At 47.5% G+C, this 15758-nt stretch overlaps 1 protein-coding gene across 2 annotated transcripts in view; it reads right to left on the bottom strand.

Moving 5' to 3' along the window:
• Positions 1–15758, bottom strand: part of LOC132805822 (aryl hydrocarbon receptor-like) — a 111002-nt gene that overhangs the window by 31051 nt on the left and 64193 nt on the right. For both annotated transcript variants that reach the window (XM_060821112.1, XM_060821113.1), the window contains exon 3: positions 3077–3195. In XM_060821112.1, the coding sequence (XP_060677095.1) occupies positions 3077–3195 (119 nt within the window). The remainder of the gene's footprint in view (positions 1–3076; positions 3196–15758) is intronic.

Here is a 15758-nt window from a genome sequence, read left to right on the forward strand (position 1 = left end):
AGACTGGAGGCCTGTGACCAGTGGAGTGTCACAAGGATCGGTGCTGGGTCCTCTACTTTTTGTCATTTACATAAATGATTTGGATGTGAGCATAAGAGGTACAGTTAGTAAGTTTGCAGATGACACCAAAATTGGAGGTGTAGTGGACAGTGAAGAAGGTTACCTCAGATTACAACAGGATCTGGACCAGATGGGCCAATGGGCTGAGAAGTGGCAGATGGAGTTTAATTCAGATAAATGTAAGGTGCTGCATTTTGGGAAAGCAAATCTTAGCAGGACTTATACACTTAATGGTAAGGTCCTAGGGAGTGTTGCTGAACAAAGAGACTTTGGAGTGCAGGTTCGTAGCTCCTTGAAAGTGGAGTCGCAGGTAGATAGGATAGTGAAGAAGGTGTTTGGTATGCTTTCCTTTATTGGTCAGAGTATTGAGTACAGGAGTTGGGAAGTCATGTTGTGGCTGTACAGGACATTGGTTAGGCCACTGTTGGAATATTGCATGCAATTCTGGTCTCCTTCCTATCGGAAAGATGTTGTGAAATGTGAAAGGTTTCAGAAAAGATTTCTGAGGATGTTGCCAGGGTTGGAGGATTTGAGCTACAGGGAGAGGCTGAACAGGCTGGGGCTGTTTTCCCTGGAGCGTCGGAGGCTGAGGGGTGACCTTATAGAGGTTTACAAAATTATGAGGGGCATGAATAGGGTAAATAGACAAAGTCTTTTCCCTGGGGTCAGGGAGTCCAGAATTAGAGGGCATAGGTTTAGGGTGAGAGGGGAAGGATATTAAAGAGATCTGAGGGGCAACTTTTTCACACAGAGGGTGGTACGTGTATGGAATGAGCTGCCAGAGGATGTGGTGGAGGCTGGTACAATTGCAACATTTAAGAGGCATTTGGATGGGTATATGAATAGGAAGGGTTTGGAGGGATATGGGCCGGGTGCTGGCAGGTGGGAGTAGATTGGGTTGGGATATCTGGTCGGCATGGACGGGTTGGACTGAAGGGTCTGTTTCCATGCTGTACATCTCTATGACTCTATGACAGCCCTCTGTGGTAAGGAGTTCCACAGATTCACTCCCCTCTGGGAGAAGAAATTCCTCCTCATCTCTGAGTTAAGTTTGTGTCCCCTTATTCAGAGATGATGCCCTCTGGTTCTAGACTCTCCCACAAGAAGAAAAACACCTTTCCACATCCCCCCTGTCAAATCCCATAAGAATCTGTATGTTTCAATAAGGTTGTCTCTCATTCTCCTCGACTCCAATGAGTACAGACCCAACCTACTCAACCTCTCCTCATAAGACAGTCCCTCTGTACCTAGCATCAGTCGAGTGAACCTTTTCTGGACTGTCTCCAATGTCAGTCTATCTTTTTTTGATAAGGGGCCCAGAACTGTTCACAGTGTTCCAGCTGTGATCTGACGAATGCCTTGTATAGTTTTAGCAAAATATCCCAACCTTTACTCCATTCCCTTTGAAGTAAAAACCAACATTCCATTTGCCTTCCCTATTACCCACTGAACTTGGATGCCAGTTTTTTTGTGATTCATGGAATGCCAGCCTTGACTCTGAAGCCAAGGCTGCTCCTGCTTGTGTTAGGACCCCCACATCCACCATCCCATTCCCTCCAGCTGAGGTGTCCAGACAGACGCCTGAAGAAATAGTGGAGGCAAAGGCCTCGTGGTATTGTCACACTAAGAAGGACCAAGGGTAAGCCACTCTTTTTTTTCACCATTCTATAAGATCGCGGCTGATCAGATTTTAACCTCATCTCTACATTCCTGCGTATCCCCCGATAATCTTTCATCCCCCTTGGTCATCAAAAATCTATCTCACTCTGCCTTCAACATTATGAATGATTCTGCATCCACTGTCTTTTAGATTAGATTAGATTAGATTATTTACAGTGTGGAAACAGGCCCTTCGGCCCAACAAGTTCACACCGACCCTCTGAAGAGCAACCCACCCAGACCCATTCCCCTACACTTACCCCTTCACCTAACACTACGGGCAATTTAGCATGGCCAATTCACTTAACCGGCACATTTTGGACTGTGGGAGGAAACCGGAGCACCCGGAGGAAACCCACGCAGACATGGGGAGGACATGCAAACTCCACACAGACAATTGGCTGAGGCGGGAATTGAACCTGGGTCTCTGGTGCTGTGAGGCAGCAGTGCTAACCACTGCTCAACCCTCAGTGAGAAAAAAAGTTTCCTCATCTGCATCTTAAATGGGCAACCACTTATTTTGAAATAATGACCCCTAGTTCTAGATTCTCCTACAAGAGGAAACATCCTTTCCACATCTACCCAGTCAAGTCCCCTCAGGATTTTATCTGTTTCAATTAAGTCACCTCTGACTCCTCTAAACCCCAGAGGCGAGAGGCCTAGCCTGCCCAGCTCTTCCTCTTTACAATTAGACCCAGGTAATTACTGAATCCAGCAATGGCAGATGGTGGAATCTGAATTCAATCAGTATCTGGAATTAAAAAGCCTCACTACTGATTGTCATAAAACCCACCTAGATTAGATTAGATTAGACTTACAGTGTGGAAACAGGCCCTTCGGCCCAACAAGTCCACACCGACCCGCCGAAGCGCAACCCACCCATACCCCTACATTTACCCCCTACCTAACACTACGGGCAATTTAGCTTAGCCAATTCACCTGACCCGCACATCTTTGGACTGTGGGAGGAAACCGGAGCACCCGGAGGAAACCCACGCAGACACGGGGAGAACGTGCAAACTCCACACAGTCAGTCGCCTGAGTCGGGAATTGAACCCGGGTCTACAGGCGCTGTGAGGCAGCAGTGCTAACCACTGTGCCACCGTGCCGCCCAACTGTGCCACCGTGCCACCTACGTCACTTTAGGGAGGGAAGTTGGCTGTCCTCACCCAGTCTGGCCTACAAGTGACTCCATATCCACAGCAACAGGATTGACTGCCTGCTGAAATGGCCAAGCAGTTGTATCCAAGGGCAACTAGGGACAGGCACTAAATGCTGGCCCAACCAAAGATGCCCATGTCCCATGAATGAATTAGAACAAAAGGTACCAAAGCAAATTCTCACTCATTTTCTTTACCTGCAGGAGCAGTTCCCCTTCGGACAGGATTACATTGCCGTGGTTTGGCAGCTGCCAGTCCAGTCTGGCATTGTTAGCCTGCTCTGCAGGTGGGCATTTCTTCTGTTGCCTCAAAGTAGCTGTAAGGCAAGAACAGCAAACATTCCGTGAGAATTGCTCCAAAGGTCAGAAAGATCTGGAGAAAGTCCAAATTCACAGAAGGCCCCGATCCTTTACCATCGCGAAGGGAGTCAAGCAAAAAAATTAATCACCCACCACAGAGCAGGGTGAGGTTTATTGCTCATTTAGCCAATGCTTCAGGCCGCTTGTAGAGGTGTGTGGATAGCTTGCCTGAAGCTCACTTGAGGCTCTATCTCAGAACCAAAGACTCAGGTCATGTTCAAGTCCAACTTGGGGCATGTTGACGCCTGAAGGAGCATTGCCAACACAGTCCCACAAGCTTTCCAACCAGCCTGCGTCTCCTTCAGAGCTGCCCACGAATTTCCTGGTCAGCCGTACTCGACGCAAATGGGTTCCCCAACTTGATAACCAACTTGTTTCCCCATTAAAGCCAGAGGCAGATGTCTACAGTCCATCAAGGCCTCAGGCTAATTGCAGCAGGACAGATGGGAACGCTGAGCTGAAAGCAGGTACCTTCAGGGGAGAGAACATTCGAGGGAGAAAAGAGGAACCAATATTCATTGACTGTGTTTCCTCCCTTTTTAGCCCCTCTTGGGTAGAGGTGAACCCCTAGGTTTTACTAAAACAAATCCCAAATGACCGTACATACTCGAGTAATAGCCAAATTTTTTGACTACTTTTTTAAGATTAAATTTGTAGGGTCGACTATTACATGGGCACTACGTTTGAGGGACTGGAATTCATGCCCGTCAAAATTTGTACCGCCTTATTAGCAGAAGCCCAACTGATCTCGAAATGAATATCGAGGAATAAAAACGAATTATGGTAATTCTGAAAACCCGGAGCGGCACTCAACAGCCAGCAGACTGGAATACCGGGAGTGGAGTGGAACAACCGGCAGACTGGAAAGCTGGAGCGAGACATGACGGCCAGCACATTGAGTCATAAACATTGATCTGTTATCTGTGAAGAATGAGGGTTGAATTTTACATAAAATATATGGAAGATACCAGGTTATTTGGCCAAAAATAGGGGGTCAACCTTTACATGAGATCAACTATTATTCGAGTATATACAGTATTTCCCATTCCTTCGCAGCTGAAATGAAACTTGGCCTGATGTAAACTTACTCGATAAGAATTAGAGTCATAGAGATGTACAGCACGGAAACAGACCCTTCGGTCCAACCAGTCCATGCTGACCAGATATCCCAACCCAATCTCGACTCAGGCGACTGACTGTGTGGAGTCTGCACGTTCTCCCCGTGTCTGCGTGGGTTTCCTCCGGGTGCTCCGGTTTCCTCCCACAGTCCAAAGATGTGCGGGTCAGGTGAATTGGCCAAGCTAAATTGCCCGTAGTGTTAGGTAAGGGGTAAATGTAGGGGTATGGGTGGGTTGCGCTTCGGCGGTTCGGTGTGGACTTGTTGGGCCGAAGGGCCTGTTTCCACACCGTAAGTCTAATCTAATCAAGTCCCACCTGCCAGCACCCAGCCCATATCCCTCCAAACCCTTCCTATTCATATACCCATCCAAATGCCTCTTAAATGTTGCAATTGTACCAGCCTCCACCACTTCCTCTGGCAGCTCATTCCATACACGTACCACCTTCTGTGTGAAAAAGTTGCCTCTTAGGTCTCTTTTATATCTTTTCCCTCTCACCCTAAACCTATGCCAGCTAGTTCAGGACTCCCCCACCCCAGGGAAAAGACTTTGTCTATTTACCCTATCCATGCCCCTCATAATTTTGTAAACCTCCATAAGGTCACCCCTCAGCCTCCGACGCTCCAGGGAAAACAGCCCCAGTCTGTTCAGCCTCTCCCTGTAGCTCAAATCCTCCAACCCTGGCAACATCCTTGTAAATCTTTTCTGAACCCTTTCAAGTTTCACGACATCTTTCCGATAGGAAGGAGACCAGAATTGCACACAATATTCCAACAGTGACCTAACCAATGTCCTGTACAGCCGCAACATGACCTCCCAACTCCTGTACTCAATACTCTGACCAATAAAGGAAAGCATACCAAACATCGCCTTCACTATCCTATCTACTTGCGGCTCCACTTTCAAGGAGCTATGAACCTGCACTCCAAGGTCTCTTTGTTCAGCAACACTCCCTAGGACCTCACCATTAAGTGTATAAGTCCTGCTAAGATTTGCTTTCCCAAAATGCAGCACCTCGCATTTATCTGAATTAAACTCCATCTGCCACTTCTCAGCTCATTGGCCCATCTGGTCCAGATCCTGTTGTAATCTGAGGTAACCCTCTTCGCTGTCCACTACACCTCCAATTTTGGTGTCATCTGCAAACTTACTAACTGTACCTCTTATACACACATCCAAATCATTTATGTAAACGACAAAAAGTAGAGGGCCCAGCACCGATCCTTGTGGCACTCCACTGGTCACAGGCCTCCAGTCTGAAAAACAACCCTCCACCACCACCCTCTGTCTTCTACCTTTGAGCCAGTTCTGTATCCAAATGGCTAGTTCTCCCTGTATTCCATGAGATCTAACCTTGCTGACCAGTCTCCCATGGGGAACCTTGTTGAACGCCTTACTGAAGTCCATATAGATCACATCTACTGCTCTGCCCTCATCAATCCTCTTTGTTACTTCTTCAAAAAACTCAATCAAGTTTGTGAGACATGATTTCCCACGCACAAAGCCATGTTGACTATCCCTAATCAGTCCTTGCCTTTCCAAATACATGTACATCCTGTCCCTCAGGATTCCCTCCAACAACTTGCCCACCTCCGAGGTCAGGCTCACCGGTCTATAGTTCCCTGGCTTGTCTTTACTGCCTTTCTTAAACGGTGGCACCACGTTTGCCAATCTCCAGTCTTCTGGCACCTCATCTGTGACTATCGATGATACAAATATCTCAGCAAGAGGCCCAGCAATCACTTCTCTAGCTTCCCACAGAGTTCTCGGGTACACCTGATCAGATCCTGGGGATTTATTCACCTTTAACCGTTTCAAGACATCCAGCACTTCCTCCTCTGTAATATGGACATTTTGCAAGATGTCACCATCTATTTCCCTACAGTCTATATCATCCATATCCTTTTCCACAGTAAATACTGATGCAAAACATTCATTTAGTATCTCCCCCATTTTCTGTGGCTCCACACAAAGACCACCTTGCTGATCTTTGAGGGGCCCTATTCTCTCCCTAGATACCCTTTTGTCCTTAATGTATTTGTAAAAACCCATTGAATTCTCCTTAATTCTATTTGCCAAAGCTATCTCATGTACCTGTTTTGCCCTCCTGATTTCCCTCTTAAGTATACTCCTACTTCCTTTATACTCTTCTAAGGATTCACTCGATCTATCCTGTCTACACCTGACATATGCTTCCTTCTTTTTCTTAACCAAACCCTCAATTTCTTTAGTCATCCAGCATTCCCTCTACCTACCAGCCTTCCCTTTCACCCCGACAGGAATATACTTTCTCTGGATTCTTGTTATCTCATTTCTGAAGGCTTCCCATTTTCCATCCCTCCCTTTACCTGCGAACATCTGCCTCCAATCAGCTTTTGAAAGTTCTTGCCTAATACTGTCAAAATTGGCCTTTCTCCAATTTAGAACTTTAACTTTTAGATCTGGTCTATCCTTTTCCATCACTATTTTAAAACAAATAGAATTATGGTCGCTGGCCCCAAAGTGCTCCCCCACTGACATCTCAGTCACCTGCCCTGCCTTATTTCCCAAGAGTAGGTCAAGTTTTGCACCTTCTCTAGTAGGTACATCCACGTACTGAATCAGAAAATTGTCTTGTACACACTTAACAAATTCCTCTCCATCTAAACCTTTGACACTATGGCAGTCCCAGTCGATGTTTGGAAAGTTAAAATCCCCTACCATAACTACCCTATTATTCTTACAGATAACGGAAATCACCTGACAAATTTGTTTCTCAATTTCCCTCTGACTGTTGGGGGGTCTATAATACAATCCCAATAAGGTGATCATCCTTTTCTTATTTCTCAGTTCCACCCAAATAACTTCCCTGGATGTATTTCTGGGAATATCCTCCCTCAGCACAGCTGTAACGCTATCCCTTGTCAAAAATGCCACTTCCCCTCCTCTCTTGCCTCCCTTTCTATCCTTCCTGTAGCATTTGTATCCTGGAACATTAAGCTGCCAGTCCTGCCCATCCCTGAGCCATGTTTCCGTAATTGCTATGAGTCCCATGTTCCTAACCATGCCCTGAGTTCATCTGCCTTCCCTGTTAGGCCCCTTGCATTGAAATAAATAGTAACACAGCACTGAAGGCAGCTCCTCAGCCCCTCATACCCATCTGGTTCACTCATGTCCTTTAGGGAAGGAAGCTGCCATCCTTACCTGGTCTGGCCTACATGTGACTCCAGACCCACAGCAATGTGGGGTTGACTCTTAACTGTCCTCTGGGCAATTAGGGATGGGCAATAAGTGCTAGCCTTGCCAGCGATGCCCACATCCCATGAATGATTTTCTTAAAAAAAAACTTTGGGCTCCCTTGGCGCTATTTTCAGGGGCCACGGCTTTGGTTCAACATGGCAACTCTGCAATAGCACGTCAACTGGAGAGGATGGGTTCCAACCCCACCACAAAGTCCTTTGTGTAAAAGCCAACCTGTCTACTTTCTGATAAAAAATTGGACTTTGAATTTTACAGTAATATTACAGAAGCCTTATAGCGCAGGAAGAGGTCATTGTACTCGCACCATCTTTTCAAATGAGTGCATTATCCAGTGCTAATTTCCTGTCTTCCCCTCAATATCTTTGCACACTAGTTTAATCTAAATAACCATCCAATGCCCCTCTTGAATGCCTCAATGGAACCTGCCTCCTCCCACATTCCCAGGCAGTACATTCCAGACCCTAACTACTCGCTGGGGGAGAAAGGTTTTCCTCACCACCCCCTCACTCTATCCCTTTCAATCTCTGCCCCTCTCGTTCTTGTCGAATGGGAACAGCTTCTCCCGATCTGCTCTGAACATGATTTTGAAAACCTCTATCTGATACTTCGGATATTTTCCTTTTATTCACTCATGGAATGTGGGCATCGCGAGCTGGGTCAGCATTGATTGCCAAGCCCTAGCACCCTTTCAACTGAGTAGCTTGTTGGGCCATCCCAGAGGGCAACGGCGAGTCAACGACATTGCTGTGGGTCAGACCAGGTAAGGGTGGAAGGTTGGTCTTTCCCAACAATCAGCAAATGGTTTCACGATTATCAATCGATTCTTAATTCCACAATTTTTTTCAAAAAATTGAATTCAAATTCCACCATCTTGCCATGGCGGGAGTTGAACCTGGGTCCCCAGAATATCAGGGGCCTCATTCCTGGTGAAGGGCTTAAGGCCGAAACGTCGATTCTCCTGCCCCTCGGACGCTGCCTGACCGGCTGTGTTTTTCCAGCACCACACACTCTTGACTCTGATCTCCAGCATCTGCAGTCCTCATTGTCTCTCCAAAACACTAGCTGAGTTTCTGGATTAATACCGTGTAGCAATAATACCGTGAGGTATCCGATATCAATGAGGGCTCGGACAGCCATGTTCATGGTATAAGCACATTACCAATATAATGAGGGCTAATTTGCTCAGTTAGTTAGATGCGTAGGCAGATTTGCAGAATAAAGCCAACAGCACACAGTCAATTCCAAGCACTGACCCTGATCGGTTCTGGACGCCCCCCCTCTCCTCACCTTGCCCTATGCTTGTGGAGTGGTTACCCCCACCGCGATATAGAACCAATTATCTCTCTCCAAAGGAGAGACGTGGACGCTGAGCTAATCACTTTCCCTTCTGATGGGTATGGATGATGGGCACAGTAGCAACAAAATTTCCAAACCACTTTAATATGACCTGCGAATTGGCACTTTTTTTTGTCAAATGAGTTTCAGCCATCTTTAAACTAATACCGACTGGAAAATCTGGACTAGCCTCTCATTTTAAATGGAGCGTAACTAGAAATTAATGGGGATAAAGTGACCAGCTTTACAGTTCAGCTGAACTGTCATGGCCACCAGCACTTCCTCAATTAGAATGCACGAGGGCAGGAGGAATTTATTCCAGGTTGAAAGCTATATTCGGTCCCAGACGCCACTGACCGTGTCTATTTGTGGGATGGGGGGGGGGGGGGGGGGGGGGGGGGGGGGGGGGGGGGTGGTGAGAGCATAAGTGGGAGGGAAGGGGACAAATTCTCCACCATCCCACTAAAGGGCAATAATTCACATTGAGAAAGATTGGAAGTGGAACTAAAAGGGTCAGGTTTTAATAAGCTGGGGTATGCGTGAAGCAACAAACGCCTCTTTACACTGGGAGGCCAAGCGTTCAGAAGCAATCAAAGGACAAAGGATCTGAAGGGGACCCAGATTAACCAAATAAGAATTGTGCAGGTAACTTCAGGAACCATTAACTGACAGCTAAAGAACATTCTAGCAGCATTTTCTTCGATCTTCTTGAGCACCTCTCCTTCCTTCTCCTATATGAATAGGGCAATTAATCTACCAAGTTCTTGGGGTAAATCACTATTGAGCCCAGTTGAACTTCAGGGAGTATTTAACTTGGCCTACCTCCTCCAAAATGGAGGATAACACTGGTGTGGAGCCTCTCACTGGAATTCTGATTGAAATACGCTGGGGAAATTGCCCTGCTGTTGGCAACAAGGTCATCTAGAAGCCCTTTCGGAGACCCTCCCTGTCTCTTCATCTCCTTCCAAAGCCATCCTTAAAATTCATCTCTCAGACCCAGCTGTATAAATAGGAAGGGTTTGGAGGGATATGGGCCGGGTGCTGGGGCTAGATCGGGTTGGGATATCTGGGTCGGCATGGACGGGTTGGACCGAAGGGTCTGTTTCCGTGCCGGACATCTCGCTGACAGCACACCCACTGCAGCGGTTCAAGAAGGCAGCTCCTTCTCCAGAGCAAGGAGGGATAAGCAACTCATTCTGGCCCAGCCAGCGACACGACATCCCACAAAATAACTTCTTTCAAAATTCAAAATATTTCATTGTCTCTGTTTGTCACAATGACAAAAAAAGGACCATATTCATCATCTCGAGTCTATCACTGGGACGCCCTGGTCACATCTCTTCGCAGGTTTGAGTTATTGGTGGCAAAGACTTGACCTGAAGAGCTGATTGTGCTGGCTTGTGTGAGCACAATCGCGGACATATCTTCAGAAGTCATTTGACATTGAGCTGGTGGGCACCAAGTGACGGTGTCGGAACCTGGGAGCTGTTTCCGAACTGCACTTTGTGTCAGAAGCGAGCGCCCATTTTAAGAGACAGGAAGGTGGAAACAGTCTACGCCTGAGGGAGTCTCTTTGTGACACCTATCAGGACATTGTTGGCAGCATTCCCAGGTGGAACGTTACAGATTCTTGGTCCACTGACATTCTGTCAGAATGAGTGAGAAATGTCTTGGTCCATTGAGGAAAATTGTTTATGACTGGCGTCTTTTGTTTATTTTTTCAAACCAACTGTTCACAACGGTCCCATACACGAACACAAGAGAGAAACCGTTAATCGTGGCCAAACTAATGAGTCTTTAAAATGTAGAAGGGTACTGTGGACGAGAATGCAATTCCAACCGGTGGGAAAGCCTTTCATGTACTTGAAGGCACTCCAGCAATGTATACGTAACCCTTTCCGGAACACTCTACTCCAACCTTTGGTAGTTTTGTTATGTCAGTGCTACAGAGCTGTATTTAGTGTGCATTTCTATAGTGCCGGTGGTGCCAGGGAAATGGCCCAAGAGGCTTCACAGATGGGTGATTGAGAAAAAAAATGGACATAACGCACAAGGAGCGATTGGGAGCAATCCAAAGAGTCACCGAGTCATAGAGATGTACAGCACGGAAACAGACCCTTCGGTCCAACCCGTCCATGCCGACCCAGATATCCCAACCCAATCTAGTCCCACCTGCCAGCACCTGGCCCATATCCCTCCAAACCCTTCCTATTCATATACTCATCCAGATGCCTCTTAATTGTTGTAATTGTACCAGCCTCCACCACTTCCTCTGGCAGCTCATTCCGTACACGCACCACCCTCTGTGTGCAAAAGTTGCCCCTCAGGTCTCTTTTATATCTTTCCCCTCTCACCCTAAACCTATGCCCTCTAGTTCTGGACTCACTGACCTCAGGGAACAGACTTTGTCTATTTACCCTAACCATGCCCCTCATAATTTTGTAAACCTCTATAAGGTCACCCCTCAGCCTCCGACACTCCAGGGAAAGCAGCCCCAGCCTGTTCAGCCTCTCCCTGTAGCTCAAATCCTCCAACCCTGGCAACATCCTTGTACATCTTTTCTGACCCCTTTCAAGTTCCACGACATCTTTCCTTTAGCAGGGAGACCAGAACTGTACGCAGTATTCCAAAAGTTGCCTAACCAATGTCCTGTACAGCCGCAACATGACCTCCCAACTCCTGTACTCAATTACTTGTGTTTCTCTGACCACAGATTCGGTCTGACTTGTTGTGTATTTCCAGCATTTTCTATTTTATTGTAAAAAAGGTGTTGCCTGTGTGATTAAATCCTCATCTGAAATCTATTTTGGGCAACCTATGAGTATTGTGATACTCCAGGGACAGGTCAGGCAGCATCCGAGGAGCAGGAGAATCGACATTTCAGCCAGAGTCCTTCATCATAAAAAGCAGGCTCTGGGATTCAAGATCCAATTGTATCTTTGATCCAACCTTCTCCCTTTCAAACTGGAGGGAACGTTCAGTCGTCTTATGGTCACTGCCACCTATAGGGGTCTCTTCACTCGGATGTCAGTCATGTATCCTGTCACATGATGTATTACCAAGTCTACTGTAACCCTCTCTCTGGCCAATCCAGAACCTACACCCAGAGCCAAGCATTTACCTCACTTAAGACCATAAGACATGGGAGTAGGGGGTAGGCCATTCAGCCCATCAGGTCTGCTACACTCAACAATGAGATCATGGCTGATCAGATTATCCTCAACCCCACTTTCCTGCCTTTTCCCCCACACACCCTTCACTCCCTTCCCTGATTAAAAATCTCTCTGTCTCCGCCTCAAATAATGAGCCAGCCTCGACAGCCCTCTGTGGTAAAGAGTTCCACAGATTCACTCCCCTCTGAGAGAAGAAATTCCTCCTCATCCCTGTCTTAAATATGTGACTCCTTGCTCTGAGATGGTGCCCTCTGGTCCTAGACTCCCCCACAAGGGGGAACAATCTCTCCCCTGTCAAATCCCCAAAGAATCTTGTACGTTTCAATCAGGTCTCCTCTCATTCTTCTCAATCCCAATGAGTACAGGCCCAACCTACTCAACCTCTCCTCATAAGACAGTCCCTCTGTATCAGTCGAGAGAACCTCTCTGGACTGTCTCCAATGCCAGTCTATCTTTCCTTCCAAACTGTTCAGAGTGTTCCAGCCAAAACAAAAGTTTTCTGTCCACGATCAGTGCGTAAAAGGGGACACTACTCTCAGCCTCTCCAAACGTGCAGCGTGGGTTTTATACAGAGGTGTCAACAGTGGAGATTGGCTGTGCGGGAACCCTGGGCTTGACCTGAGTCAGGGCTCAGCATAAGGAACTTGTTTGCACCTTCTCCATTGTGTGCCCCCATTCCTGAACTGTCAGGATGCCAGTTGGGATCGTGCTCAGGAACGTTGCTGCAGACGGAAGGCGAGGGTTAGGGAGAGGGTGCATTGTGGAGACAACACTGAGGTACAGCTCGAATGGTTTCAATCAGCTTGTGGGGTTTGGTCAGTCGGCAGATGTATGTAGGGAGTGACACCTGTGAGGACAAGCTGTGTGGGAGTGTTCGTGTTTGTGTGTGTGCGCGTGAGAATGTGTGTGAATGTCTGTGTGTGTGTGTATGAGAATGAGTGTGGGGGGAGTGTGTGTGGGGGGAGGTGGTGTGTGTGTGGGAGTGTGTGTGAATGTGTGTGTGTGAGAGTGAGTGTGCGTATGTCTGTGTCTGGGAGTGTCTGTGTGTGTGAATATCTGTGTGTGTGTGTGTGTGAGAGTGAGTGTGCGTGTGTGTGTCTGTGTGTGGGAGTGTGTGTGAATGTCTATGTGTGTGTGAGAATGAGTGTGTGTCTGTGTGTGGGAGTGTGTGTGAATATCTGTGTGTGTGAGAGTGAGTGTGCGTGCATGTCTGTGTGTGGGAGTGTGTGTGAATATCTGAGTGTGTGTGACAGTGAGTGTGCGTGTGTGTCTGTGTGTGGGAGTGTGTGTGAATGTGTGTGTGTGTGTGAGAGTGAGTGTGCGTGCATGTCTGTGTGTGGGAGTGTGTGTGAATATCTGAGTGTGTGTGACAGTGAGTGTGCGTGTGTGTCTGTGTGTGGGAGTGTGTGTGAATGTGTGTGTGTGTGTGAGAGAGTGTGTGTGTCTGTGCGTGTGCAAGAGTGAGTGTGTGCATGTCTGTGTGTGTGAGTGTGCATGTAAACACGAGTGTGTGTGTGTGAGAGAGTGAGTGTATGCGCGAGTGTGTGTTTATGTGGGGGGTGTATGTGTGAGAAACTGTAAGTGTGTGGTGTGAGTGTGAGAGTGTGTGTGTGTGTGTGTGTGAGTGTGAGAGAGAGTGTGTGTGATTGAGTGTGTGTGTGTGTGAGAGAGAGAGTGAGTGTATGCGTGAGTGTGTGTGTGTGGGAGGTGTGTGTGTGTGAGAGTGAGTATGTGTGTGTGTGAGTGAGAGTGTGAGTGTGAGAGTGTGTGTGTGAGAGAGTATGTGTGTGTGAGTGAGAGTGTGAGTGTGTGTGGGAGTGTGAGAGTGTGTGTGTGAGAGAGTATGTGTGTGTGAGTGAGAGTGTGAGTGTGTGGGGGAGTGTGAGAGTGTGTGTGTGTGAGAGAGTGAGTGTGTGTGACTGAGTGTGTGTGTGTGAGAGAAGTGTATGTGTGCAGGCTCTTGTGTGTATGTGTGTGTGTGTGCACGTATGTGTGTGTGTGCACGAGAGTGTATGTGTGTGCATGCTCGTGTGTGTGTGTGTGTGCACGTGTGTGCGAGTGTGCACATGTGTGAGTTTGAGTTAACCCTAGTCTCCTCCATCGTTTTGTACACTCTTTTCTGCTCTTTGGGGAAGTGCTGGGAAGATTTGGTGAGCAATCTGTTGGAACTCTGTCATCGAACCCTCCTGAAGACCACCTCGTCGAGTCATGCTCCTTGGTGCCTCCCTTCCTTTCATTTTTCTGGGCATCACTGGCAAGGAGGGCAATGCCCACCTCTAGGTGCTGCTTGCTCTTGATCTCATCTTCACAATCGAGACTCTCTCTTTGGGCGATGGGTGGATTACAATTGGCAATGTGGGGGCAGATGTGCAGAATAAGGCTGGCGCGAACAGACTTGACTGGTGCTGGCAAATGCAGCATGGCGGGGGGGGGCGTGCCAGCAGTGACTGGCATGGGACAGGCTAGCTGCAGATCCACCCACAGTGTGTCTGAGCCTCTGTGACAGTTACATTGCCAGAGTTCAGGCAGCTTCACTCTATAAATAGCCTGGAGTTGGAGAGCATTCCATTACCTTGCTGGGTAAAGACGGATGCGTTTTTCCTGTGGCAGATTTAAGTCTTTCATACCAAGCCAGCCTCAAATTCCCGGCTGTGGGGACTGTGGAATTAATCTCACTGTAACCCTTTTTAATATTCTGTTCAACAATGCGTGCGTACTGTAGCATCGCTGCATTCAGCTGTTCATATATACCACAACAATTTCCTACCTGCAAACGGGGCTTATTTTGGGTGGTAGAGCAAAGAGAAGGGCCATCTTACTTTGCGAAACCGTTGAGATTATTCAAATGGCAATTGTATCTCTCATTCTGTTCAAAGTCAAGTTTTGATGACCATTACCCCAGGTCCTTGCCTTTGCCTGTGTCACTCACATGACAGGACATATATTTGTATCCAGGAACGTCAAGCATGAATTCATGCTTTTGGGGTTTATCAGCTCCCTCCAACTCACGGGAGTCAGAAACGTTGACAGAAATGGTCCCAGTGCCTGTTGAAACCCAATGGGAGCTACTTAGCAAATCAAAACCATTGTGGATGCTGGAAATCAGGAACAAAACCTGAAATTGCTGGACACTCCTCATTTTGCAGTTCTTTGTATCCTCCCCCCGCACCCCCCCCCCCCACCACAACAAGTTGTTAGTTGGAAATAACAGTTTCGGTAACTCCAGTAGGGAATATCTGCCATCGGGTCATCGGGATGTCCAACACGGAAACAGACCCTTCGGTCCAACCCGTCCATGCCGACCAGATATCCCAACCCAATCTAGTCCCACCTGCCAGCACCCGCCCCATATCCCTCCAAACCCTTCCTATTCATATACCCATCCAAATGCCTCTTAAATGTTGCAATTGTACCAGCGTCCACCACTTCCTCTGGCAGCTCATTCCATACACGTACCACCCTCTGCATGAAAAAGTTGCCCCTTAGGACCCTTTTAAAGCTTTCCCCTCTCACCCTAAACCTATGGCCCTCACGTTCTGGACTCCCCCCACCCCTGGGGGACAGACCTTGGCTATTCACCCGATCACGAGATTGACAATATTGGTTGGGTTCCTGACTTTAAAAGTATCATTCCACCAGCAATAACTTTTCAAA

This window comes from Hemiscyllium ocellatum, chromosome X, assembly GCF_020745735.1.
Source record: "Hemiscyllium ocellatum isolate sHemOce1 chromosome X, sHemOce1.pat.X.cur, whole genome shotgun sequence".
Lineage (NCBI taxonomy): Eukaryota > Metazoa > Chordata > Chondrichthyes > Orectolobiformes > Hemiscylliidae > Hemiscyllium > Hemiscyllium ocellatum.